This window comes from Poromitra crassiceps (assembly GCF_964638095.1).
Source record: "Poromitra crassiceps genome assembly, chromosome: 14".
NCBI classification, from domain to species: Eukaryota; Metazoa; Chordata; class Actinopteri; order Beryciformes; family Melamphaidae; genus Poromitra; species Poromitra crassiceps.
In genome coordinates this window covers 24,062,216-24,090,054 of record NC_139633.1, presented here as the reverse complement: position 1 = coordinate 24,090,054, position 27,839 = coordinate 24,062,216, and the positions used below count along the sequence as shown (strand labels likewise).

The 27,839-nt window shown below is 44.4% G+C and overlaps 2 protein-coding genes across 3 annotated transcripts in view; one reads left to right on the top strand and one right to left on the bottom strand.

Annotated features, from left to right (window-relative positions):
* Nucleotides 1–7,719, top strand: part of LOC310788991 (ubiquitin thioesterase ZRANB1-like) — a 29,601-nt gene extending 21,882 nt beyond the window's left edge. Inside the window, exons 6-10 of the mRNA XM_083650600.1 lie at nt 398–596; nt 2,228–2,348; nt 2,992–3,121; nt 4,630–4,859; nt 5,862–7,719. Coding sequence (XP_083506726.1) covers nt 398–596; nt 2,228–2,348; nt 2,992–3,121; nt 4,630–4,859; nt 5,862–6,077 — 896 coding nt within the window. The 3' untranslated portion in view covers nt 6,078–7,719. The remainder of the gene's footprint in view (nt 1–397; nt 597–2,227; nt 2,349–2,991; nt 3,122–4,629; nt 4,860–5,861) is intronic.
* A 2,912-nt stretch (nt 7,720–10,631) lies between these two features.
* The window catches only part of LOC310788748 (C-terminal-binding protein 2-like), a 60,616-nt gene continuing 43,408 nt past the window's right edge, over nt 10,632–27,839 (bottom strand). The window contains exons 3-10 of one of the 2 annotated variants that reach the window (XM_083650307.1): nt 21,321–21,465; nt 19,466–19,672; nt 18,381–18,595; nt 17,150–17,280; nt 16,242–16,369; nt 15,949–16,072; nt 15,589–15,666; nt 12,372–12,508 (exon numbers count right to left, since the gene is read on the bottom strand). In XM_083650307.1, coding sequence (XP_083506433.1) covers nt 15,600–15,666; nt 15,949–16,072; nt 16,242–16,369; nt 17,150–17,280; nt 18,381–18,595; nt 19,466–19,672; nt 21,321–21,465 — 1,017 coding nt within the window. In that variant the 3' untranslated portion in view covers nt 12,372–12,508; nt 15,589–15,599. Of the gene's footprint in view, nt 12,509–15,588; nt 15,667–15,948; nt 16,073–16,241; nt 16,370–17,149; nt 17,281–18,380; nt 18,596–19,465; nt 19,673–21,320; nt 21,466–27,839 lie in introns of both variants that reach the window. The other variant, XM_083650308.1, reaches the window with a different exon arrangement.

Here is a 27,839-nt window from a genome sequence, read left to right as displayed (position 1 = left end):
TTGCCTGATACTTTTGAACCAGCCCAATGTGCACAACATGACAGTATTACACAACAGAGGCAACCTGAGATCACCGTCGTAGTTTTGTCTCACAGAGCTAGTGTGACAGGTGTGCTAGTGTGACAGGTGTGCTAGTGTGACAGGTGTGCTAGTGTGACAGGTGTGCTAGTGTGACAGGTGTGCTAGTGTGACAGGTGTGGATATCGTCCTTATTGCACTGGACCAACAGTCCTTTCCAGTGCCACCACCTGTCTTCATGTAACATGTAAGAAAAACAACAGTGGCCACCGTGCGTCACTCTCCATACAGTCTGTCCTGTTGAGGTCGAGCACTGACTTCCAGCCGACCCGACGCAGTGAGCAGCTCTCACTCAACCCTTGTTTTCCCTCTCGTTCAGAACTCGAAGAGGAGTCTCCCATCATCAACTGGTCTCTGGAGTTGGGGACGAGGTTGGATAGCCGCCTGTACGCCCTGTGGAACCGCACGGCCGGCGACTGCCTGCTGGACTCTGTGCTGCAGGCCACCTGGGGCATCTACGACAAGGACTCGGTGCTGCGCAAGACCCTCCATGACAGCCTGCACGACTGTTCCCACTGGTGAGGCCCGGGGACTTACGACTATTAGGATTAATGACCGTTGTTTTATAGCCTTTTCCACACAGCGCAGGAATAATGATGGCCTCTCTGGGTCCTGCAGCGGCCCTGTTCACATTGTGTTCAACAATTACAACATGGAACTGGGACGTTTCTGACCTGACAGGAGGGACAGTCTTGTCACCAGAGACTTCAGGGTAGCTGCAACAAATGCACAGTGCACATTTGTAACGTCCCCGTCTTAAAAGACAACTTTGCATTTGAGCAGTCCCAAATGGCAAACGGGAGAAATACTTTTTGAGTTTTGAACCTCATTACCCAGAAATCATGTCATGCGACACGGGAAAACGGCACCCTCCTCTGAGCTCAATTTCTCCTTGTAGTGGCGAGTAATGGCTTGAGAAGATGGCAGCAGGCGCAACTGTTAGTGATTCCAGCTTTCTCTCTCGGTGCTCATTCTTTTGTTTTGTCTCTTACTGTGTGCAGAGAAGATTTCCCACTTTCCAATTAGGTGCAATTCTTTGTCAGAGCCCGATATGTAAGTTAGAGCAATGAGACAGGTGTATTTCTTGCCTTATGCAGGCTACCATGACAAAACTTCCGTGTCCTTTTTTTATCCTCATACTTTAGCGGACTCCATTACCCAGAGAGCACCTGGGTGGGTAAACAGGCAGGGGTTCATTTGGTGTCTTGCTTTTGTTTAGCATCGCGTGGTCTCGGCTCCCAGAAAATTGGAGAGCTCCGCCTACCAATCATCTGCGAACAAAAATATTCGTAGGAGAGCGGCGGCTAACAAACCTACGCCCCTTTGTCAAGTTAGCGGAAATGACGCTCTTCCACCACCGCATTATCCTCCGTAGTGAAACAGACTGGAAATACATGGAGAGAGAGCCTTTTAAAACAATGAAAATGGATGTCCCCGCGCAACGTTACATTGTTTTTATTCCGTTATATCCCTTTACAAGTACACGCTTTCTGCATGTCGCCACCCCTTCTGCATGAAGGGCCGCCCCTAAAGACTCTGGATTGGTTCTGCGACGCAGGTTTCTTTTTTTTTTTAACTCTCAAATCGTCTCCGCCCAGTTTTAACAACAAAAGCTGGGAGAAAGTCCTCAGTCTCTAGTTGAGCAACGCGGGAACGGAGTTGCGTGACTATATTGGGGATTTGGACATGTGCTGTAGCTCAGAGGTTGCATGTTTATACTGAGGACTGAGACTATCGTCTGGGAATGAGAGACGTAGACTCCAGCGTTAGTCTGCTTTGAGAAGACAAGACTTCAGAGGGGATTTAGACTAACTCCTCCTCTAGTTTCAAGTTGGAAGCACAGACACAACATAAGCCCCGAGACGGAGTGTGTGTGTGTGTGTGTGTGTGTGTGTGTGTGTGTAAGTAATAGCCTTGTCTGACTCATGTCTTGCCCTAAGAGATTGGGCTTTCTCAGTGAGAAAATGACTGTTTAGATCTGTCGAGTAATTACCATCCACCTTAAAGCCACAACAGAGATGGAGGAATGTGGCGAATACAGGTCCACTTGCCTGTCTGCACCGAGAGGTCAAACGGGGTCACTGAGAAAAGTGTGTGTGTGTGTGTGTGTGTGTGTGCGCGTGCGCGTGCGCGTGTGCGCGGTCTGCAGGTTTTACACACGCTGGAAGGAGTGGGAGTCCTGGTATTCCCAGAGTTTCGGCCTGCACTTCTCACTCCGAGAGGAACAGTGGCAAGAAGACTGGGCGTTCATCCTCTCGCTGGCCAGTCAGGTACGTACATACATGCACATGAACACACACACTCTCAGGTACATACATGCACATGAACACACACACTCTCAGGTACATACATGCACATGAACACACACACACTCTCAGGTACATACATGCACATGAACACACACACTCTCATGTACATACATGCACATGAACAAACACACTCTCAGGTACATACATGAACATGAACACAGGAGCTTGATGTCAACATGTGCTAAACGTGTGACACGCTAACGCGGTATGAATTATGCAGGAAGCTACAGTGCTCTTAGCATGATGCTATAGGAAAACCTGTCAAGTGCATCCTGGACATCATCAGCACTTCACCGCTGTTCAACCATTATTCTTCTCACTCATCACAGTAACGTAACGGCACTAATTTCGAGCTTTGTGAGGCTTGCAACAACAAAGACTGTGGGCGGTTTATCACTATGCCACGGGGTGTGTGAAAGTGCAGTAATTGTGTGTTTTTTTTTTATTATTATTATTATTTTTGAATTTGACGCTGGGGGAACTTTGCAGAGGGAATGCATGACATTCAAAGAATCTTGCCTAATTCTCCCCTTTGTAGTTTCACCACCCCCGGCTCTTCAACTGTGCCTTCTTCTCTCCATCTGTGTTGTGTTTTCTCTTGCAGCCAGGGGCCAGCTTGGAGCAGACCCACATCTTCGTTCTGGCACACATACTTCGCAGGCCGATCATCGTCTACGGAGTGAAGTATTACAAAAGTTTCCGTGGCGAAACGCTCGGCTACACCCGTTTTCAAGGTGAACGTCTTTCTGTTTCGCTTTTGCACTGGGACGATTGCAGTGGGGACTGTTTGGACCTGATATGGTTCTGATCAGATATCGTTCACTACTGTGCTGTCTGTACGTGGGAGAGAGGTGCCAACAGCAGGGATGAGTGCAGTCGTTGTGTTCTGCAGCGCCTCTCCGCCGGGCCTAGAAATACTTGACTCGCATTGTGAAGTAGTTCAAGCTTGCGTGCGTCTGCATAACTGACATAGCTGGCATAACTGTCCCTCTGTCCTAGTAGAACTCATCTGGCAGTAATTACACCATAAGATCAGTGCAGTGACTCTCAGTTAAGGGCCGTTTTAGTGTCGCGTGACTCATTATTGCACGTTTCTGCTAAAAGCCATTTCCGCAACACACCAGTCAAAGAATACCGCTTAAGAAGACTCCCCTTCCACGAGTCTATTCAGGAGTGCGTTGCGATGCAGGACGGTGTTTCCGCGTGCACAACCGCACGAATCTGAACACATGCAAGCCATCGCAACCCGAGTCGTCCAACCCAATAAGAGCGCAGAGCAGGGTCCGCCTCTTAAGTCTCCCAGTAAAAACAGTCTGTCTTTAATTTGCCTGCTGAGTGAGGCTGTGTGTAGGGGATGATGAAAGTGCTCTGTAAGGGCCGGCCGCTTGTGGTAATGCCTGCCTGATGGGAGAATGATTTAGTGTTGCCAGGGGCCAGAGTCAAAGACAGGGAGGAAGACTTGCATACGGGCGCCTATGGAGAGGGGAGGGGCAGAATGCTAGGTGACCCAGTAAATACACAATGGCAGACTGTTACGAGAGAGACTGGAGGAGAGGGGAGCTGTGGTTTCACTTACAGTGGTGGTCATGAGGTGTGTGCTGATGTGTGTATTATGGGACTGAAGAAAGGAGGGGAAACTCCAACACAGTCTGTGTTGTGTTCTGGCTAATTTGTTTTTAGCATAAACCAGCAACAGGGTTTTGTCTCGTTCCGTAGACTCGGTCGTCAGTGTTATGCAGGGATTCCACTAGACATTTTTTCAGATGGCCAATGCGGCCGGTAACGTTCCAGAATTCCAGCCATATAGAATATCTACCGACCACTAAATAAATATAGCCTATATATGTTATAAAATTATTGTTTCCTAAATAAACATTTTGAATACATTGAATTTATTTCTCTATAGTCTATTCTTTATAGCCTCTATAGTCGGGCCAACTTTGCACCAGGAATGTCATTCATGTCATGTCATTCTCAGTAAAGGAGTTTACACACAGTCTGTTTTTTTCGGATATATATATATATATATATATATATATATATATATATATATATATATATATATATATATATATATATATATATATATATATATATATATATATATAATATTATATATATATATACAGTATATATATATATATATATACATATTACACTTTTGTTTTTGCTCTCCTGGAAAATGTTTCCTTGGCTACAAACCCTTGATTAGTCTTTCTCCCCCTTCTCCCTCCCCCTCCAGGTGTGTACCTGCCCCTGCTGTGGGAGCAGAGTTTCTGCTGGAAGAGCCCCATCGCTCTGGGCTACACGCGGGGACACTTCTCAGCACTGGTGGCCATGGAGAACGACGGCTTCGACAATCGGGGCGCGGGCGCCAACCTTAACACGGACGACGATGTCACCGTCACATTCCTGCCGCTGGTCGACAGCGAACGGAAGCTGCTTCACATTCACTTCCTCTCGGCACAGGAGGTAAGGAAGGCCCCCCACGGCGTCTGGGTCATCATCGCCTGTCTTTATTTGATCAGTCAGAAAATTCTCTGCCGATGGTTTGGTCAAAGCAAATTTTGGATAATTTTTGTTTGGGATTTGATAGATCTTTGTGTTTTTGTTTCCTGAAGGAAGAGAGGAGAGAATGTTTGTATGAGCAAGATTGGCAAGTGATTTTTTGTAATCTGTGACTACTTTATAGCAGAGCATGTGAGCAGAGCGGTGATAATTACCGCTCCTCGCTCCTCCCTCTCGGAGCGGTCCTTTCCACCCGCTCCAGACCGCTCCCCGCTCCATACAGATTTCACCCGCTCGCACTCACCGCTCCGCTCAAAAGAATAAAAGAGATAAAAAGGCCAGGGTGTTTTAATTTGCGTTTAAACGCCTGGGCAATGGGCATTGCTCACTACAAATAACATGAGCTCAGCGGAGTCGGCTGCATGTTCGTTTCTCTTCCTCCTCGTCCCGCAGCAGCTGGCAAGAAAATAGTGGGCGTGCACATGGCCACGCACCGATGCATTCTGTTTCGAACATGTTGTGATCGAAACTGGAGCGGGACTGAGCGGTACTGAGCGGGTGATCGGTGCCGATCCAACTTTCGCTCCGGTACCGCTCTGGTCCCCGCTCTCCGCTCAAGCCAAAATCCCCCCGCTCGCTCCATGCTCCGCTCCGCTCACATGCTCTGCTTTATAGGATGCAAACGTAATAGATTGGTGGTTCAAGATGAGTAGGCAGAGTCCTCAATTTAGACCTGACACAGTTAATCATCACACCTTGTCAATGAGAAGCTCCTATAAAATTATGTTGGTATGAAGTTAGGATTCAGCAGTATGCCTGTCTATAAGATGGCTAATGATGATCAATGCAATGTGTTTGATTAGTTTTTGACAGCATATGTCAGCAGCACTAGTGATATGTCTCCCTCTGCTGGTCATATGCAATGAGATGTAATGGCACCCTCCCTCCCTTTTGCCGTCTCTCTAGATGGGTAACGAGGAGCAGCAGGAGAAGCTGCTGCGGGAGTGGCTGGACTGCTGCGTGACGGAGGGCGGCGTCCTGGTGGCGCTCCAGAAGAGCTCGCGCCGCCGCAACCCCCCCCTGCTCACGCAGATGGTGGAGAAGTGGCTGGACGGCTACCGGCAGATCCGCCCCTGCGCCTCGCTCTCCGACGGCGAGGAGGAGGACGATGACGACGAGTGACAAAACCCGGAGCGGGGGAGGCCGGAGCGGGGGAGGCGGTCCACGGGGGGGCAGGACTCTACCCTCTCTCTCCCACGCTGTTTCTCCTCTTCTTCTTTTTTCTTTTCCTGACACGGACAAGCTGTGAACGCCTTCAGGAGAGGACGGGGAACCACAAGCCCCTCCCACTTATGGCAGAAGACATTTGCTACCGTTCTGGCACACACACACACACACACCGGCACTCTGACATACATGTAAAGAAAACGCATTCAACACGTCACCCGGACAAACCCGAGACTGACAAAGAAACTCCACTGCTGCAAAACACGGATCCGGGGATGACGGAGAAATAAAATATCATGGTTTACGAATGCTAATAATGACCTTTTGATTTGTTTTGGTTTTCAAATGTAAAAAAATAAATAAATTAGTCTTTATCCATAGATGTAAATGCATGTGGTTGTTTAACAAAAGCAAAAAAGAAGTATAAGAAAATGTACCAGCATCGACTCAAGACAACACTTTATATCAGTTTATTACGGGCACTGACAAAAGCACACTTCCAAATTACTGTTCTTTTTTTGATGTTTTTCCAGTTGTAAAGGAGTTGGCTTGTTTAGCTTTTTTGTTTTTGGATGGGCAGGGACAAAGCCAATATAATTTCTTTTGGGTCAGGAGGCCCTTTGGAAAACCAGAGATTGTGTAATAATAAATATGACTTTAATCCTTATTACTAAGCACTGCACATTTATTAAAAAACAAATTTCTATATAAATATAATTGCTTGAATAAAGGTCATATATGAAGCTCTTGAAAGGGAGGTTTTCCCTCTTCAAGTCAAAGAAGCTACAGTCACTAAGGTTTAGCACACCGATCATGTTGGATCTTTGGTTTACCTTTTTCCAGACTGGTTGGAATGAAACGTGTGGGTGTGTGTTTTTTCTTCTCCAAACGTATTCTACATATTTATTGTTTGGAAACCTATTTGAGTTAATAAGAGCTTTGATTCTGTAATTATTCTGTTTCCTTTTTTGTGGTTTTGTCATTTATTCTTTCAATCATGATGAAGACATTTTATGTTGCACAGAAACATTCTTGCTGTGAGGAAAGAAACAACCACGACCATCAGTGAAAAGTTTACTTGTGTTGCGTGTGATTTTAGTACCTCATTCGGATGTTTAAAATCCGGTGCTTTCTTTGCAGGCGCGTGTGAGAGTGAGACACATTCATTTGTCGGCATAAACCCCCTTGTCTCGTCGTTATCTCCTCCTTCCTCTTTGGCCCTTTCTTCCTATAGTATATGTTGTCAAAGTTCACCCTCATGGTACATGTCAGTTCTCCTCTGTAATGCCTGTTTCTTGTCCTTAGTCTATGTGAAACCATCTTTAAGTTTTGATTAAGGTCTTTGTGAGAGACTTCAACATATAAAACCAAAGTTGGAAAAAATACCCACGAGTTGTCGATACTTTTTTTTTGCCGTGAATGATGTCTTTATTGTTTCTCCCGCCCTTGCCATTGCGTACTGTATCCTCTTTCGTGTGTTTCATTCTAGTCATACACATGTCAGCATCACATGTCAGCATCACATGTATGTTGCTTTGTATTTATGCAATAGTTGCAGCTGTGACTATGATGGTTTGTGGATGTAGGCCTGACCTCACTATACAGAGTGTATCACAAAGGACATATATATATGTATATATATATATATATATATGTATGTATATATGTATGTATATATATATATATATATATATATACTGTATATAGGCCAAATAAGGAAAAAATAAAGGAAAACCTTTTTGAATGTCCAACTAAAATGTTTCCTCTCTGATTTTCCTTGGATACCAATGATGATACTAATTCAATTCAGCAAAATACACCTGTTTTTGGCTAACTATGCCATTTTAATAGTTTTGTCTGGTGTGGCCGATACACAATAGCCTAACTCACTGAATCATTTACTGTATATAATAAGCGATATCTTTTATCGTTACAAGCTCAAATATCACACTACACAATGATCTACAAGTTTCACAACTGTCATCTGGGTGTGGAGCAGCCTCTAGTGGACAATTAATTAATTTTAGGGACTGTTCTTTATTTATGGAAGGGGTCACTGGAGGAAAATAGGGGAGGGTGATGCTTTTTAAAATGTAGTTTCAGTGAGGGTACACCGTTATTCATTTGAGTCCAGAGAAGGGTCATACACTGGATTAGGTAATGGAATTGACGAGGGAGAGAAGTCTCCCCTCAGGAAACCTGGGTTACATCATAACCATCTGTTCATCTCTATGCAATCTAAATCCCATAGAGATAGGCACAGTGCTTATCTCTATACCATCTATGTCCCATAGAGATAGGCACAGTGCTTATCTCTATACCATCTATATCCCATATAGATAAACACAGTGTTATTCTATAAGGTGTGGCCCACTGACTTAAAGATGGATGCAGTCTGATTATTTAAACAATCTTTGAGTAACAGTTGTACCAAAACTTTGTGACTTTGTGTTTGTGTTGTGTTTGTGTATTGTTGTGGAGGAGCGTTCTGGTGCAAACTGGCTGCCGTGCATCACCCAGGTGGGTGCTACACATCACCCAGGTGGGTGCTACACATCACCCAGGTGGGTGCTACACATCGGTGGTGGATGAGTTGAGTTCCCTCCCCAATATGTGAAGTGCTTTGAGTGTCTAGAAAGGCGCTATAAATCCAATCAAGTATTATTTATTATTAAATATCACACTACACTGACCTACAAGTTTCACAACTGTCACCTGGGTGTGTAGCAGCCTCTAGCGGACAATTAATTTCCTCAATAAAAAAGGGTCAGTTGAAGGTTATTGAACAGTTAGGGAATCATACATGTGATACGTACGATGTTTGGTATCAAATTAATCCAAAGTTAGAATTGAGTTCAACTATGTGAATTTCATAATGATAACAAGTCTATATTACTTTTACAAACAAATCAGAAATGGTGTCTCACTCCTCCCAAACCAGGCACTGGTCATAAATCAGTGTGGCACGCCAGAGCAATAAAGTCTTACCCCATTCTTTCCTCAGACGAAGGAATGAACTCTGTTTCATCCAAGACTGTGCTGTTTTAACTACCGGTACAGTTTTTTGTGGTTACAGTGAATATCATACATTATTACTGCTTTTATTACACTGGTACACCGTTTATCATGAATAATGATTGAGAGAGGTAGGAGCGGAGCCACATGAGTGCGGTGCCTTCGATACCGAGGAAGTGTTATTAATATAGGAGACAGAACGTCGCTGCTGGTGAGAGGATTCCATCCGCTTCACATTCAGACAGGCAAAATGATCCACGTCTGCCGACTCGAGATTTGTTTGCAAAGTTACATTTAAATTCAACATAGCTCTGCTGTCGGGCACAAACCTTGTACCTCCAAATTTGGCAATTTTCTTTTTTATTTCATAAATGGATTTAGGGGGTACCCAAAAATACCCTGTGAAAGTTTCAGGTACTTTGGACCAGCGAAAGATGTTATATTACTGGTTATTAATGTTGCTATTACTATTACACTGTATATTAAAATGTGAACGTTTTTTTCTTCCTTGTGAAAAACAGCTTTTTTGGAGATACAAGGTTTCTGCACGACAGCAGCGATAGGTTGGTCTCTAGTCATTTATAGCTAGATCATTTGCATTCCTCACTTCGCTCTTCCATTTTCCTCTGTTCCTCTCCTCATGTCAGTTTATGCTGGAATGCTTCATGTTATTACATTGTTTGAATTTTACTAGGCTTAATGGTTCTAATAAATATACTTTTATTGAGAGAAGCATCTGATTTTTCTTCATGGTGAATGTTTATGGTTATCTATCTATCCATCTATCTATCTATAAAATTGAGTGTGTGGGCTCTGTCCCCTGTTTGTTTCAAGCTCTGTGTTCGGCCACAGCTATAACGTTTTACGTGCAATCGGGCTGAAACTTTCAGGAAGTGTAAAGAGCACCTGTGCGGGTGACCTGATGGACGAATTTTTTTGATTAGGGCAGATTAATTGCCCTAATTCTGATTGCCCTAAGGCTGAGGCTATAGTACAGTGATGATGTCATCAGTCTGAGGCTGGGAGAGAGACTGAGGGAGAGGGAGAAAGAGACTGAGGGAGAGAGACTGAAGGAGGGTGAGAGAGACTGAGGGAGAGAGAGGAGAGGGAGAGAGAGACTGAGGGAGGGAGACATTGGGCAGGCGAGGCCGTGCAGCGCCCGAGCTACGTATGCGAGCTGCAGGGCAGGCGACAGCGAGCCTAGGCATCGAGCCTAGTTTGATAAAAGGCGCAAGAAAGCCATGACCCTGAGATACAGTATATACGTTTGGGTTTATGAATTAAGCAGAGGCCGTTTTCCTTTTTTTTTTCCAACAGCAGGCAGGCGCCCTTCAAAGTGTTTTCTGCATGAAACCAATATTTTACTTCGACCTAAAATTCCACAATTAATATTTTCCCACCTCTGTATAATTCATAATTCCATAACTACTGCACTCGCTACAGTGGCGCATTCCTTTATCCCCACAAACTTTCCACAGATCCCATCATTAGAACAGTATGTTTTATTTATTGTTTTCAGCTGCACTGTATGCTATATGTTCACCTTGTACAAGAAACAAATACAAATACTCACACTAAAAACCAAACAATCTGCTAGCAGCCTTCTCTTGCTAACGTCACGGCGGGTCTAGAGGGATGGATGCCGTTGCTGCTGCGGCTCAGTGAGGGCGCGCTGCAGCTGGCTTTCATTAAGAGCAGAAAACAAATCAGAAACTATAAGGAGGAGAGGGCGGTTCACATGAGACTATGATTATAAGAACATTTAACAAGGCAATACAAATCTAACAGGACTGCAAAACCTTGAACATCAAAAAACATACGTTTGATATATAAAAAATACCACAATGGAGAAATAGGTGGAGACATGATAAGCAATAATCCAGAGCTTTTTTTTTTGTGGGTGTGTGTTTCTGTTCTGATTCGCACAGATTTGGGGAGGAAAGATACATCTGACAAAAGTTATTCTTTTTTTCCTGAGTCAGTAAGAGATTTACTCTTCTTTTTTCCAAACCCTTTCCTTCCTGACTGGCTGGCTAGCTGGTGCTGCAATGTAGGTCCTTTGGATGTGGACAGATCATATTTTAGGTGGTGTTCTCCTAATAATAACAACCAAATGCTATAAGTACTTCAGTTCAATTCAATAGAGTCTGATAAATCAACATACTCAACATACAATATAGATCTAGCTAGGAATGGCAGTCCTTGTTTCCCTTACTCCCCCCCCCTCTTTTTGGTTTAAAAGGGTAATTTATTTCATCGGCCAAAAGATTCTCCCTGGATCTGGAAAGCACATCTCTCGCCCCACATGGTTACTTTACATTCAGGGGCCACCAGCTAAGACAGTGACAAAATGAGCAAAGATGGCCTCCAGGTTTCTATGGAGACGAGCTGATGCCACTGATGACATCAGCTGACCTTTCCTAACTGTCCGCTAAATATATGTCTAACTTTAAATTCATTCATTTTCTCACACCGAGGAACAGAAAGACAGATATCATTCACTTGCAACAGGGACACAGAATATAAGAGAAACGGAAGTAAAAAACAAACAAACAAAAAAACAAACGATAACAGACACATTTTGTGCTGAAATGTGATGGGTAAGGAGAGGGAAAGGAGGCTTGTCCTGTAATATATGAAGTCATTGTCCTTCCAAGTGCTCCCTTTGGTAGGTAAGCCGGCGGGGCGGGGCGGGGTGGGGCGGGGCAGGGCGGGGTGGGATGGGGTGGGATGGGGGGCGGGCCAGGATGTCCGTCCTGCACGCAGTATCGTCAACGTGTCCCACAACTCAGGAGGAACGTCCCGGTAAAATGTTCAGGGGGGGAAAAAAGAGAGATCAAAACAAGAGTATCACTTAAACCAAAGAAAAACAAAAAAAAAAGATAACAGATAACAGGGCGGAAATGTCAGATGTTCTGCGCATGAGTTCGACGGTCAGTCGCCACCTTGAGAGTGGCAGCGCAGGTGTGTGTGATACAGGTGTGTGTGATACAGGTGTGTGTGATACCCACTGGTCCTCACTTGGGTTTGGTTGTTCCATACAAAAACTAAAGTGAAACGTCGGCCGGCAGGCAGGCAGGCAGCCTGCTGGTAGCTTCAGATGGCTGGGTCAAGCGTATAGTTGGATGGTTGTGTCGGTATTATAGTATACATGGGTAATCGGACCCCGTGCTCGGCTTCAGCAGTCCTACGGCTCGGTCATGTGCTCTCTCATGGGGTCGCCATGTTTGGAGGGTTGGTTGGGGGAGGGGGCCTGTGAGGGATGGGTGCCGGAGGGCAGAGCGTGGGCGATGGGCACTCCCCCGGGCACCATGCCCTCCATCGGCCCGGGAATCCCACCGGGAGCTACGCCCACCACGCCAGGAGGGAACCTGCAACACGCACACAGGCACATCAACAGGCATGGCAGCAACAGCGCAGCAACCAGTCCACCTCAAGACGTTTAAGCTATGGGCTTCTTAAACTGACAAATACAATGATTGGAAAACATCATAGTTGTGGAGAATCACAATCGTGGCAGAAACTGACATGGCGGTCACTGCCACTCTAGTGATATGGTCATTTGCCAGAATATTAAAAAAAATATATTACACTGACAATGTTTTTTCACCCAAAAATGCTCCTGATCATTGCAGTCTGAACTGGGATTTTAGTATTACGATTCTGAAAAGTTGTGCAACTACAAAGAGGCACATGAGAATTCAAAATGAGCACAGGAAATGGCATGTTGCCCTTGGGAAAGTCATAAACACATGGGTGTGGTCACCAAGCGTCATCGTCACCACTGCGTAATGAGGTGTTTACAAATGGTGCCGGGTTGAAAATGGCAAGGAGCAATACTGCATGGAGGCCATAAAGGAGAAGGTCAGGGGTCTGAATCTGGAGTGGGGGAGGACGTCAAGACAGGGAGGTGAAGTGGGTGGAACCAACAGACAGAACAGTCAGTTACTATGTGTTTGACATCCAAGCTGCATTAGATGTTCTTTGACAAATAACTGGCGTGAGGTCCACATCGCACCCACAACCCGATCCTGAAGGTCCACTCCTCCCCAAAACACTGGCTGCCTGCGAATCTGCTTATGTGTCTGTGTGTGTATCTCATTATGGAATTCAAGCCCAAAGCTGGCCATTTCTTCTCCCGAGGTCCACTTTGTTCTTTCCCCACTCCCCAATAACGGAAGGACAATGGCTGCGTTTCCCAAAGGCTTCTTAGCGCTAAGAAGCTTCTTACGGGAGCCTTAAGAAGGGTCAAAGAAGCTCCCGATTGCTTCTTAGCCTAAGTTGATCTTTCGTTAAGAAGGCATGCGTTTCCCAAAAGCTTGTTAAGAAGCTAAGAAGCTTCTTTGACCCTTCTTAAGGCTCCCATAAGAAGCCAACGAAGCCAACGCGTTTCCCGATTGCTTCTTAGCCTAAGATGATCTTTCGTTAAGAAGGTTTTGTAAGAAGGTTCTGGGGCATTCTTAACACCTTCTTAATGATGAAACACTCGCAGATTCAGCCGTGTCAGGCAAAAGGACATAATATAGTCCACTGTTGTGTTTTTCCCTTTTTCCTTTCTTTCATGCACCTTTTAGTGTTTAAAATTGGGGAACACTTGAAAATCTCTCCTCTATGTAATGTGGTTACTTGTGTTTTAAATGTTTTATGTTGTTTTTATTCCTCTAATCAGAATGGATTCCTTTTATAATAAGAATGTTGTGGATTTATATAGCACCTTTCACAGAACCCTTCTTAAGAGCCTTCTTACACCCTTCTTAACAGCCTCTAAGAAGGCTGTTAAGAAGGCGTTTGGGAAACACTTCTTTGGAGCCTTCTTAACTCCTCCTTAAGAAGAAGGAGCCTTCTTAACTCCTCCTTAAGGAGTTAAGAAGCTTCTTAACTCCTTAAGAAGCTTCTTTGTTGGGAAACGCAGCCCTTGTCAGTGTGCAGTTTCACCCCATGACCTCCTCCTCTACTTTCACTGACAATATTCATTTAAAATTGATAAAAACCTCCCTGTCTTTTAAAAGGACAATTCCAGCATTACAGAAGTTTGGTCATTTCCTGCATTCACTTTTCTTGTTTATATAATATAGATCGTTATCCAGTACTTTTTAAATCACATTATGAAATATTTGCTATTTCCCTCCCATCTTAGCTGTGTTTCAAAGTAAAATTTTGAAACAGCATCTACCGTAAATACTACAAGTTAGTCCCAGTAAAGAAGAGGGGGGTACATTTTAGGCAGTAATTGTAGAAAATCAAGCTTTAGTTTGTAATTGAATCTTACAGACTTTAATCATGCGCATGCATGTACAGTCACAATTCATATTAATGGATGGAAAATGTAAAAAAAGATCAAAACCTCAAATCACACTGCCAATTGTCCTTTAAAGTCTTTACCTGTTACTTCTCTCTCATTGTAGGGATACAGAGATATTAAAGGGACAGCTCACCCGAAAATTCTAAATACATATATTCCCTCTCACCTGTAGTGCTATTTATCCATCTATATCGTTTTGGAATAGTTGCCTGAGTTTTGGAGATATCGGCCACAGAGATGTCTGCCTTCTCTCCAATACAATGGAACTGGATGGCACTCGGCTTGTGGTGCTCAAAGCACCAAAAAAAGACATTTGAAAAACTCAACATCATTGTCTCTTTCCAGAAATCATGACCCCGTTACTCAAGATAATCCACAGACTTTGTTGTGAGCAGTTTCATGTAGGAACTATTTTCTTTTGCAGTCTCATGTAGGAACTAGCTAGCAGCTAGCGGGTGTAGTTCGGTCAAAAGAAAACCCATGAAACTGCTCATAACGAGGTCTGTGGATTATGTGGACAATGATGTTGAGTTTATCAAATGTATTTCTTTGGCACTTTGAGCACCACAAGCCGAGTGCCATCCAGTTCCATTGTATTGGAGAGAAGGCAGACATCTCTAGGGCCGATATCTCCAAAACTCAGGAAACTAACACAAAACGATATAGATGGATAAATAGCACTACAGGTGAGAGGGAATATATGTATTTTGGATTTTAGGGTGAGCTGTCCCTTTAAATATAGTCAGTGCACTCAGTGGCTTCGATCCTTGCACTCCTTACTGTTTGTTGCTTGCAGTGTTGGCGAACTAAAAACTGAAGCTTATATTCAAGTCTTACATTCTGGATAAATGTACGTCAGCTAAATAATATTGAACTGAAAATGTGTAAAACGCATGAATCAAAACATGAATTTTAAAAAGTTCACCGGCCTACATAATCATCATCAGTGATGTTGTGTGTTTTATCTCGTCCCCGTGTCTCAGGTTGGGGGTTTGGGGTCTGATGGGAGGCTGGGCAGGTACAGTGTACAGTAGGTGAGTTAGGGTGTGAAGCAGAAACTGTAGTTTTCAGTGGTTTTTATTAACAATGTAGTTTGACAATTACATATTTGCCTTGGCCTGTGGGCCAGTGGTAGCAGCATTCATTTACCTGGTTGAGAATTAGGTATATAATTTGTCTTGCATTCCCCCCGTTGCTATGGCCTGTACCATAGTTTGGTTCACTCGGCTGTGTGAGAGAAGCAGTTCAGTCTGGTTGAGACAATATAGAGACTGAGAAATGAATAGCTGAAACTAACAGGGGATACAGTTCATTGGGGCCATGTTCTATGAAGGCTTGATAATATGCCATAAAGACACTAGAACCCACCCGAATATTTAGGAAAAAGACAGAATTGTGACAAACATTCACATGAGCACGTAGACTACCTCCTCCCCGCCCATCTATTGTAGACAGTGAATAGCAGGGAGAGACACAGGTGAACCCTGTGCTTGTAATTCCACCTCCTACCTGTAGGCGGCACCGTTGAGCTCGGGGTGCACTTGCGACTGCTGCTGCTCCATCATGCCCCAGGGCGCGGTGGTGACGAAGAACTCTTTGTTGACGCAGTTTCGTAGACTGTCGGGGATACGGCCTGCATCGAGAGGGGCGGGGCAGTCAGCGAGGTGACTAATCATTCGCATATGTCAGAGTGAATTCATGTGTGACTATGAATAGAGTCATAGAGTAGTGTGTGTGTGTGTGTGTGTGTGTGTTTGTGTGTGTGTGTGTGTGCAAGTGTGTGTTGGAACATGTGTGTGTACCGGTGATGGCTCGGCGTATTTCGGTGGCAGCTGCCTCTCTCATCTCCAGTGAGGCCTGTTCGCTGTACCAGGCAGTGTGGGGCGTGCAGATCAGGTTGGGAGCATCTTTCAGAGGACCCTGGGTAAAACTGTTCGCCAGTGGAGAAAGAGAGAGAGAGAATTAATGAATGGATGATTTCTGTTCAGTTCTCCTCTACACCTGTGGTCCTCAAACCTTTTTGGCTTCAGTGCCCCCTTTCCCTGATTTCTGAATCCAAGTAACCTCGTACAACATTTTGCTGAGAAAACGGCAAGAGAAAACTATAGCTATGATGCAATGGATGACTGATAACCCACCTTTTGAAGAATATAACATTACAAAATAAGAAATGGAGTGAAAGAGTTGAAATGAGTGCCTCCTGAGCAGATTTATTTGAACCTTTAATTTATTTTCAGGATTTATTCTTCCATTTCCCCTTTCTCTCAAGTACCTCCTGTAGTACCTCCACATACCCGTATACGCCAGTTTGGGAACCACTCCTCTACACTACCTACTCTACACTATTTGTACTATTTTCCACATTTTATAATAACAAAGACATCAAAACCACCAAATATCACAAATAGAATTATGCAGTTACAAAAAAGTGTTAAGCAAATCAAAACCATCTTAGATTTTAAATTATTTGAAGTAGCCGTCGTTCGCCTTGATTGAAAGGCAAAGGCTTTGGAAGGCATCAAATTCAGTATTTATATTTTGTCTAAGAAATTTTTCTAATTTTTTTTTTAAACTTTACATCAAAATGGGATTTTGCCATCTATCTTCTTAATTAAGTGAGTTAACACTGTCTTTGTTCAAGTTGTGATTCTTCTCATGTTTGCCAAAGTTAAACTGTGTTAAATCATAGAATTATCATTATCATATTCACCTGAAAGGCTCAGTTTCGTGGACGTCCAAAGCGGCCCCCCGTATCCTGCCCTCTTTCAGGGCCTGAGCCAGGGCTTTCTCATCCACCAGGCCCCCCCGCGCCGCGTTAACCAGGAAAGCACCTTGACGCATCTACACACACACACACACACACACACACACACACACACACACACACACACACACAGACACACAACACACACACACAACACACACATATCATTTAATATACATTTCTGGCAATAAGAAGCTTCATTTGTGACATATTCAACATGTTGAGATATTCCACCCTGAAGTGTCGTCATCAGCTGCATGTTCCAATCCACACAAAAGAAATGGAGACTTGGAGCATAACTGCTTTTGAAAGGGAGAACAAATTCTTGTCAAAGAAAGAAATTGCAAAAGGGGAGAATAAAATATTTTGTTTAAGAAGTGGGGGATTTAGATGACAGTAATCCATTCATCTTCACAGAAGCGGTTGTTATTCAGGGCGCAGAACTAGTAAAAAATTGACAAAGCAGATGCAGACACATGCACTCTACTCAGCTTGCTTTTCTTTCAAAGCAGATAGTGCCATTCCTTTTGAACTAGACGGGCCAAGCACACGTTTCAACAGCTGCTCATGATTCAAAGACTTGAAACATTTGACGTTGGATTGCAACAGAGCCTGCAGTTCATTGAACGCACTGTAGATGGCAGTAGCGATCAACAGAAGACTAGGAGGCTATGCACACAAATTAGCAAAACTCACTTTGTGTCGGTGTGAATGTGCGTGCATGTTTTTTTGTTTGTTTTCTCCCCAATTGTACGTGGCCAGTTCCCACTGCTGTCCCGGTCGTTGCTCCACCCCCTCTGCCGATCTGGGGAGAGCCATAGAAGAGCACATGCTTCCTCTGATACATGTGCAGACGCCAGCCGCTTCTTTTCACCTGACAGCGAGGGATTTCACCGGCAGGACGTAGCGTGTGAGAGGATCATGCTATTCCCCCAGATCCGCTACCCCAAACAGGCGCCCCGACCGACCAGAGGAGGCACTAGCGCAGCGCCCAGGACTCATACCCCTAATCCAGCTTCCCACACGCAGACACGGCCAATTGTGCCTGTTTGGATGCCCGACATCGGGACTCGAACCTGCAACCCTCGTGTTGGTAGGCAGGGAAGTGTGTGCATGTGTGTGTGTGTGTGCGAGTGTGCATATGTTTCCACGCGAGCCCGGGGGGGGGCGGGCCTACCTGTTTGATGGTGAAGTCGTTGATGAGGTGGTGGTTGTGCTCGTTCAGGTTGCAGTGCAGGGACACACAGTCGCTCTGGTACAGCAGGTCCTGCAGCGTGTAGACGCGCTGCACGCCCAGCGAGCGCTCCAGGCCGTCCTGCAGGTACGGGTCGTAGAAGATCACGTTGAAGCCGAACACCTTGGCCCGCACCGCCACCGCCTGGCCCGAGCGCCCTGAGGGGGACACGACACGGGGGGTCAAACAACCACCAGGGATTATTAGGGGACCACTTTGAGTCATTCTCCTCCCACCAAACTTTGTACAGCTGAGCTGATGCGTCTCTCCCTGCCCAGGTGTCCTTGAGCAAGACGCTAAATGCATGCGCGTATCGACTGAAGTGTGTACTAAACTGATGATCTGAAACGCAGCTTACGTCAAAGCTATCGTTAGCATCCCTAAGCGGAATCAATGGGTGCCGCTAGCTCCAAACCAAAGAGATGGCTTGCAAACATGACCCTCCACTCGATAATATTTCACCCTACATTGTGAAAAGGGAGAGGTGAAGAAAAACTCACATTTTGAAATCCCTAAATCAAGCCAAGGTGTCCCATCTTGTGACAACGTTTAATACTTTTGCTACAAACCACCAGACAGATGAGATGAATAAATGTCGCTATAAATCCATAAGTGTCAGTTTAAATAAGATGAGATCAGAAACTCAGCCTGAGACAGAGCCTGATGGCTGTGCGAGTTGCCTTGCACATGTATCACGTACAAACTTTACCGTCACAAAAACTCATCTACTGCTGAAAGATATATTTATAAAGATAGATCTATAAACTGCTCCTTAGAGTAAAAAGAAGAAGAAGAAGAAAAAAATAAATAACTGGGTCAACTTCGGTCATCAATTTTGAAGTTCTGCCTCGAGCACAAACACTCCCACATATGCTGCTGACACTTGCTGCCAGGAGCCGCCTGAGCTCTTCCGAACGCCACTTAACTACCTCGTGGAAGTTTCAAATCACTGAGTATGGCAGCATTCCCCGCAGTAAAAAAAAAAAAAAAAAAAAATCCCCTCCCGGGGTTAAAATGTCGGAGCTCACCGAAGCCGATGAGGCCGAGCGTCTCCCCCCGGATCCTGGCGGCGCCCGACGCCACCTCGCGGATCTGCTCCACGCTCTGGACCCGCGTGCCCTCCCGGAGGGCCTGGTACAGCCAGGTGTTCCGCCGGTAAAGGTTCAGGATGTGACAAAGCGTCGAGTCCGCTGTTTCTTCTACAGCCGCTGAGGGGATATTACACACGGCGATGCCTGGGACAGAGAGAGAGAGGGAGAGAGAGAGAGAGAGAGAGAGAGAGAGAGAGAGAGAGGGAGGGAGAGGGAGAGGGAGAGAGAGAGAGAGAGAGAGAGAGAGAGAGAGAGAGAGGGAGAGAGGGAGAGAGAGGGAGGGAGAGGGAGAGAGAGAGAGAGAGAGAGAGAGAGAGAGAGAGAGAGAGAGAGAGAGGGAGAGAGGGAGAGAGAGAGAGGGAGAGAGAGCGAGAGAGAGAGGGAGAGAGAGGGAGGAGAGAGAGAGAGAGACGGAGATACAGTGAAGGTCAGATGGAGAGTTGTATTCCACAGTGATTACATTCTCCATTCTCCAAGTGGAAGCTACTCTCATGAAATGACTACTTGATGGAATATTGATTTAGTTATTGAGTACAACTATTTGTTATAATTAGTGTAGCTTTTTGTAACATGGGCTCATCTGTGGTGTTTTTAATATCACTTCATTGTTGGGGAATGTCTTTTCTTGAGTAAAAAAAAACTGCTATATTTTGAATCCACACACTGTAACTACAGTATATCTCAACTGACTGACTCTACTGTGTGAGGAATGAGAGGATAGTAGTAACTGCTAATTAAACCCATGAAAAGTACATTTCTGTAAAAATCCATGTCGGCATACTGACATTTTATTAACGCAAGTGACATATAATGAGGACATCACACTCAATCCCGCACTCATCGCAAACATAATATGCCGAAGAGCCAAACGGGACTGAGAGGGAGACTTTCATATCAGCTCCAGCATCTGTTCTGCATATGTAATGGCTCGCAATGCATATGTTGTCTATGTAATAATCCCCGTTTACATGTGTTATTTATGTACAGTCTATATAGCGAGCAGAGTTTGGTCTGGCCTCCCTCCAAAGCTCTGTGTCCACTGCAACTGTCTCTATCTGTGATGCATGGTTTTTGTTAGTGTTTGTTTTACTTTATTTTCTCTTGTGAAGTGTTTCTTTGGCTGAGAGAGAGCAGGAAAAGACTCAGGTGAAACGTCATTACTGAAACATTTAGACTTCACTGAACTGGGTAAAAATCTATATATATCGATATCGAATCGATATTCATTTGAAGGAACCGATATCGATTCGTAAATCCCAATACCGATCTTTTAATACAATGCCTTTTCCTGTGGACGCTTGGCGCTTTAAGCCCGTTATACTCGCGTGGTTTGGTTCTTGGCGCAACAAGATCTTGGAAACATCTGGAAACATTAATATTTTAATAATGCACCAGGTTAGAGGGTCCTTGTACAATTTACAGCTGTAGTTTGTTGAGAATCTCTTTCATATGCAAGCAAAATTGGTAACTCAAATATCGATATCGAATCGGAAATCGAAATCGAAACCTTGCGTATCGGAATCGCATCGAATCGGCCCTAGACTTCACACTACTACGCTCAAAGAATGACATAAGACATGCGGGCAACTCTTCTCTGCCCATCATCCTCGGCTTCTATGCTTTCTTTCTTTCTACACGTCCTCCTCCTCTCCTCTCTTTCTTTCTACACGTCCTCCTCCTCTCCTCTCCTCTCTTTCTACATGTCCTCCTCCTCTCCTCTCCTCTCTTTCTACACGTCCTCCTCCTCTCCTCTCTTTCTTTCTGCGTCCGTCTCTCTGTCTCTCCGTCTCACCCAGCTCTCCGGCGGCCTTGATGTCGATGTTGTCGTAGCCGCTGCCGATGCGGATGATGATGCGGAGGGCTTTGAACTTCTCCAGGTCCTCTCTGGTCAGGGTGATGGTGTGGTACATCATGGCCCCCACCGCCTCGTTCAGCACCTGGGGGAGAGAGAGAGGGGGGGGGGGGCGGACACCGTCAGCATCCTCATCACTGTCACATGATCAGATGTCACCATTTCCTTCACATTCATTGCACCACATGCAAGGCCCAAGTTCCGGTTCTTAAATTTGAGGCCAATGCGGAAGTACCAAAAACTGTATTTCCTCGAATGGCCACTTGATGCTGGCTCCAAAAGGGAGCCATTTCCTATTCACCCCTATGTTCAAATGCCTCGACTTTACAGCAGAAATACGGTACTGTAGTAAATACTGTTTTTTCCCCCAGCCTGGTACAAAATAATGGATTTCCTGTCATGTAGGCCCCAGAAGGTCAGGGGTCAACTGGGCCTTGTCACAGCAGGTCAGTGCCTATCTTCAACTGGAGCACCACAAGGATGTGTTCTTCTGATTTACTGTTCATCCTCTGTGACTGTAGGAGCCTGTATAGTGATAAGACACATCCTTAAATATGCTGACGACAGGGTCATCATTACCGTAGTCTACTTCAACACAAAGAGACATCTCACGGGCCTGTAGTCAACAACTTCATACATTGGTGGTAATGATCATTGTCTGAAGCTGAATACGACCAAACAAGTCAGACATATGGTGACTTTAGGCCAGTGATACTCAACCTGCGGCCCGGGGGCCAGATGCGGCCCGCGATAGGGTGCAGAGTGGCCCCCCGACCATTTTCTAATTCACAATGAAAACTAAGGTTAAATAAAGCCAGCTACATTGTCAAATATGGCCCTCTGCTTGCTGCCCAGGCACTTAACTTAACCTAACTAACTATCCAGTGTGACTAAACTCCGGCTGACACCCCAAAAACCTACAATCCGCTACAGAAAAATGTATATTAATGTTTGTTTATTAACTAGCCCCTGGCCTCCTGTCATTTTGCAAAAGTGGCCCCCAGGCAAAGCAAGTGGAGTATCCCTGCTTTAGGAGATCAGTATCACTCCCTCTCACCCAGACCGTTGCAAAAGGTCAGGAAGTTGATTTCGTTGAGAGCTACAAATATTTTCGCATAATTATTGACAAGAAACTTAACTTTGAGATCTGCAAGAAAGGTCAACAAAGATTCTACTTCCTACGGAGGTTTAATATATTCAATGTTGAGCGTAAAATAATGGCGCTATTTTATAGATCCCTCATTGAATCCGTTTGAAGCTTTTCACTAGGATCCTGCTATGGCAACCGGAAAGCAGCAGCTCTTCTTGTCCAACATCTTTGATCGCCAGGTCCTAAAGAAACTCGCAAACTCGATTTTAGGGAGCCAAGACCATCCTCTTTCTGAGGCATTTGACCCTCTCCCTTCAGGACAGAGGTATAGGGTTCCCAGGGTAAAGTGCAATCGATTCAAATTTTCCTTTGTCTCAAGTGAATACGTATGCTCAACTTGCACAATAGGTAATTGTTACCTTGCACTTATGCACTTCCTGCTCACACTGGCGCCGCGGCTCTTTATCCTATCTTATCCTTTTTGATCCAACCCATCTTTTTTACATGTTATTGTCGTGCTGTTATGTGTTGTGTTGCACTGCTATTGTGTGCGCTGTCATTCTTTGTGCTCTGTCGCAAGACGAATTTCCCCCAGTGGGATAATAAAGTACTGAACTGAACTGAACTGGGGTGAATTCTTATATAACTCTGCCGTGAAATAGACGATCAAAGTTCCAAATACTCAAGATGGCGATGGCCAAAATGTCAAACTGGTGGCCTCAAAACGAGAGTCCGCAAACTACAGGGTGACAGATCACACGCACAGTCACTACACCCATCTTTTTTTACAGTCTATATACCAACATGTCGAGAAAAATGTAAAGGCAAATACATTGGGATAAAGTGGTCTTATTGTGCGGCCCCTCATATTGTTTATGATTATAATTAGGATTCATATGATTACACATCACCATATCAGATGAATCTTCCATAACGTTATGTATGTATGGGTAAGTTTTAATGCACCTGTTGTGGTCAATACGGATGAGACTGTAGGCATCTCTTCGTTGCCGCATGTTGCCTGACCTAAGGGTTATGTACGCCGTTCTTCATCTAAATGCAAATGGTTTGTTTTGTTTATGCGCCCTCAAATATGAGCGGTTGTGTGTGCGTGTTTATAATGAATGCTCGCCAACGCTGGTTTATGCCACAATCCATTCACTCTCACTCTATGCAAACAAGGTTAGAGAGAGGAGTCAGGCAGCAGCGTCAAGTAGACTGACAGCTGCTCAGATACCCAGAAAGCATAGCAAGTAGCCCCCGGGTAAAATAACAGGTTTAAATTCACACCCCGCTAACCGCATTAACCTAACCAGGCCGGATTAGCATAGCCGCGAATTTTCACAGCACATTTTTATTGGAGCGAGCTGGAGTGCTAAATTCAAGGTTAAAGCTCTCTACATGCATTCATCTCATTACCTGGGCTAAGCAGAGCTCACCTAGCCAACAGCAGGCTTGGCTGGACACAAACAATGCTGGTCATGGAAAAAGGACATGGCATCGTAGGGGGTAAAAAACAGGGCTATTTATTTGCCGACCAACACGCTGGTTCACATCAAGTGGAAAAAGTGAGCGAGTACTTTTACCGTTTCTGTTGTGCTAATAAAAAATTAGCTTGTGATGCAAAACCTGGACACTTTCTTTGTCTTCTTGTGTTTTGCACAACTTTATTACCAACAGCCAGCCGGGGGAATCACACATTATGTCAATGTTAAGGCACACAAAGGCCTTAACAATGGCCGCTCACAAATTCCGCGCTACCGCAGTGGCATGGGGGGGATGGGGGGTCTGATATGCTTTAAAATGATGCTCAAATGGTAAAACAAAGACTAACAAACACATTTTTGTCATCAGTTTCATTAAAACGGAAAGGTTTTTCCACATCGCTGTCCTGCTTTAAGCGTGCTCGAGTGTGTTCGTTTAAGAGTGTTTCTCTCGCCTCTCGTTACGAAATCAGAAAAGTGGAATGGGATGTTCTGATACTGGATCTATATGGCTAATATACACAATACTGACCTCTACTGGATGTATATGGATATACAGATTACTGACCTCCTGTCTCCTGTGCATGCTCACTTCCAGATAATGCATGCAAAGACACAGCAGCATGTCCTTTTGTTGACTTGTTCTCTGTGAGTTTGTGTATGGACATGTGTGTGTGAGTGTGTGTGTGTGTGTGTGTGTGTGTGTGTGTGTGTGTGGTGCCCCCTCTGTACCCTCTGCTATGCAGTTATAGTTGTGGGAATGCTGCCAACATCCATACTCCCAGATGGCTCCTCCTGTGTGTAATGTATTCAGTAGGAGAACATCTTATTGGACATGGATGGCTTGGTGGTGGTGTGAAGGTGTGTGTGTGTGTGTGTGTGTGTGTGTGTGTGTGTGTGTGTGTGTGTGTGTGTGTGTGTGTGTGTGTGTGTGTGTGTGTGTGTGTGTGTGTGTGTGTGTGTGTGTGTGTGTGTGTGTGTGTGTGTGTGTGTGTGTGTGTGTGTGTGGTGGGGAGCAGGGGGGCAAAGTCATGTTTCAAGCAAGACCGGAGCGATACAGAAATACAATATTTATTTGGCATTTTTGACCGTTTGCCCTCTAGCTTCAGTCAACTTCCTTTTAACCCGACTGTTCCCTCTTTAATTGACGAGGTGGATTTCCAGAATGACGCCTCCACCATGTCAAAAAAAATAAAAGAAAAAGAAAGAAGCAAAACCCACTATACTGTTGAATACACTGACATTATAACGTAAGTATAAGTAAAAAAATAAGTAAATAAGTATAGTATAAGTAAACTTGTATTACCTGACATGTTATCAGATGCACTTGACATGACGATGGCTGTATGTTTTATCTTTGCTTTATCACCTTTTGTTTTGATTTGTTTGCGTGAATCACTTTGTAACATTTTTGAAATGTGCTATTAGTATATTTGGATAAAATTGTTATTTTGGCAGAATCCTGAAAATAGTGACATTGCAGTCTCTACAATGTCACTATTTTCTTTTCTTTTTAATGTAGGGGATGTTACTGTCTGTATTTTCTAAATATTGAGCAAAGAACACAAGCTAACATTTTCTTCTTCTTCTTAAAATGGATGGAGCCTGAAGCGTTTTGGAATCAAACGCTTCCTATTCTTTATGGGAACAAGAAGAGAATCAGCGTGTGCTCACTTGTAGTCTCCAGGTGGTTGAATTTAAATATCAACTTAAACCCAAAACGGAAAGCCTGTCGCTTCGCTTCAGGCACTCTCACACAGAGCCAGGGATGAAGTTAAAAGGCCTTCAATGTTATTTAGGCTTTAGGGGCATAAATCAAAGTTTTTTAAAAGTGCCAAAAACGCTGACCGGTTTCGGCCACGCAGGGACATCATCAGGGCGTGAAAGGAAAGAGTGGAATGCAGTGATTTCCTATATAGCCAGGTGGACTAGATTACATTGGCATATTCCCAATCAATACAATAAATCACAACAGGCCATATGATTATCAACCACAGAAGCCACAGGCTAGACCAGGGGTGGGCAACTATTTTTCATGGGGGGCCACATGAGAAACCCAGATTGTTGCCGGGGGCCGAACAAATATTGTCATGCCGTAACCCATGGATGGGTAACTTTGATGATAGAGAGGGCCACAAAAAATGTCATCGCTACCAGGTTTTGCTGAGGGCCGAACGGCGCCAGCGCGAAAAATTTGGTGCATTTGAAGCCACGTTTAGAGGAATAACTCATTTTAAATTAACAGTTGTGATGTCATTATTCAGTCTTAACCACCAATATCCTTTTCTCACTCACTCCTATGTCACCACCTGCTCTCAGGGCTTGAAATTAACTTTTTTGACCACCTGCCAATATGGCTGCTAGATTTTAAAGTTACCAGCCAATTAGAATTTCCACTAGCTGAAATGTTTTTCTTGAAATAAATCAGAATATGAGTGGGTTAATTTAAGCATAAGTATCAGTAAGTGTCCCGGGATGATCAAAGCCTGTGTTGAGGGTCACACGAACAAAAATGCAATCTTGAAGCTAGATAAATCCAAAACCAACTAGTTATTTGAGTTATTTAAATTTCTACTTCAATGTAGCCTTTTAGTCATAAAGATTATTGAAAGATATTCTATATTCCAGACTGAAATGCTATAACAGAAGTGGAGTATTGGCCAGAATATGACATGAACATTTGAACACTTATTCAGCGGGTATCTTGCAGGTTGCGTTCAGGTGCACTGTGTGTGTGTGTGTGTGTGTGTGTGTGTGTGTGTGTGTGTGTGTGTGTGTGTGTGTGTGTGTGTGTGTGTGTGTGTGTGTGTGTGTGTGTGTGTGTGTGTGTATGTGTGTGTGTGTGTGTGTGTGTGTGTGTGTGTGTGTGTGTTTTTTTTGCAATTCCATCGCGGGCCACACAGGTGGCGCCCGCGGGCCGGCCCGCGGGTATTTTACCCATGTGTGGGCTAGACAATGACAACAGGTAGTAACTTGAATAGAAAGCAACTAGTAGAAAAAGTCTAAAATCTCTCTTCACAAGCATTGCATTTGAAAATGCAGTCAGTCTCCCTCTGTAATAACGTATTGAGACGATCACCACAAACTCTCTCTACAGTACTTTCAGCAGGCTGTCGTTGCTATTATGGCAATTGTAGAAATGGCGTGTCATAGAGTAATCACTGTTGCTGGTTGTTATGGCATATTTGTGCGCCCTACGTAAAAGCATTCAGCTGACAATGCTTTTTCGTAGAGTGGCTGCTGAACACAAATATGCCAGGAGAACTAACAACAATGGTTATCCTGTGGCATGCCATCTCCATAAAGAAGTGCTGCAAGTAGAAGGTTTTGAGTTTGCGCCGCAGTCTGTTAGAGGTGGTGATCGTCTCAATAAATTACTATTATCAGAAAGAGACTTGCTGGATTTTCAAATCCAATGCTTGTACTGTTATGTACCCTGGCCTCAATGAAGAAATAGATTTTAGACATCTTCTACTAGTTGCTTTCTATTGAAGTGACCTGTTGTCATTGTCTAGTCTGTGGCTTCTGTAGTTGATAATCATATGGCCTATTGTGATTTATTGTTTCGACTGAAGATGCCAATGTAATCTAGTCCACCTGCGGCCTCTAATCGGCTAATTGTCTATATAAGAAATCACTGCATTCCACTCGCGATGTACTCTCTTTGCATTCACGTCCTGACGAGGACCCTGCGTGGTCGAAACCGGTCGGCGTTTTTATTTATCAATTGTTTTACTTTGATTCTGCCCTAAATAACAATGAAAGGCGTTTTAACTTCCTCCCTGGCTCTGTGTGTGCGAGAGTGCCTGAAGCGAACCTATAGGCTTTTCCATGTTGCTGTAAAGACACACAGAGAGAGACCCACAGCCCTCCAGCTTGTGCATA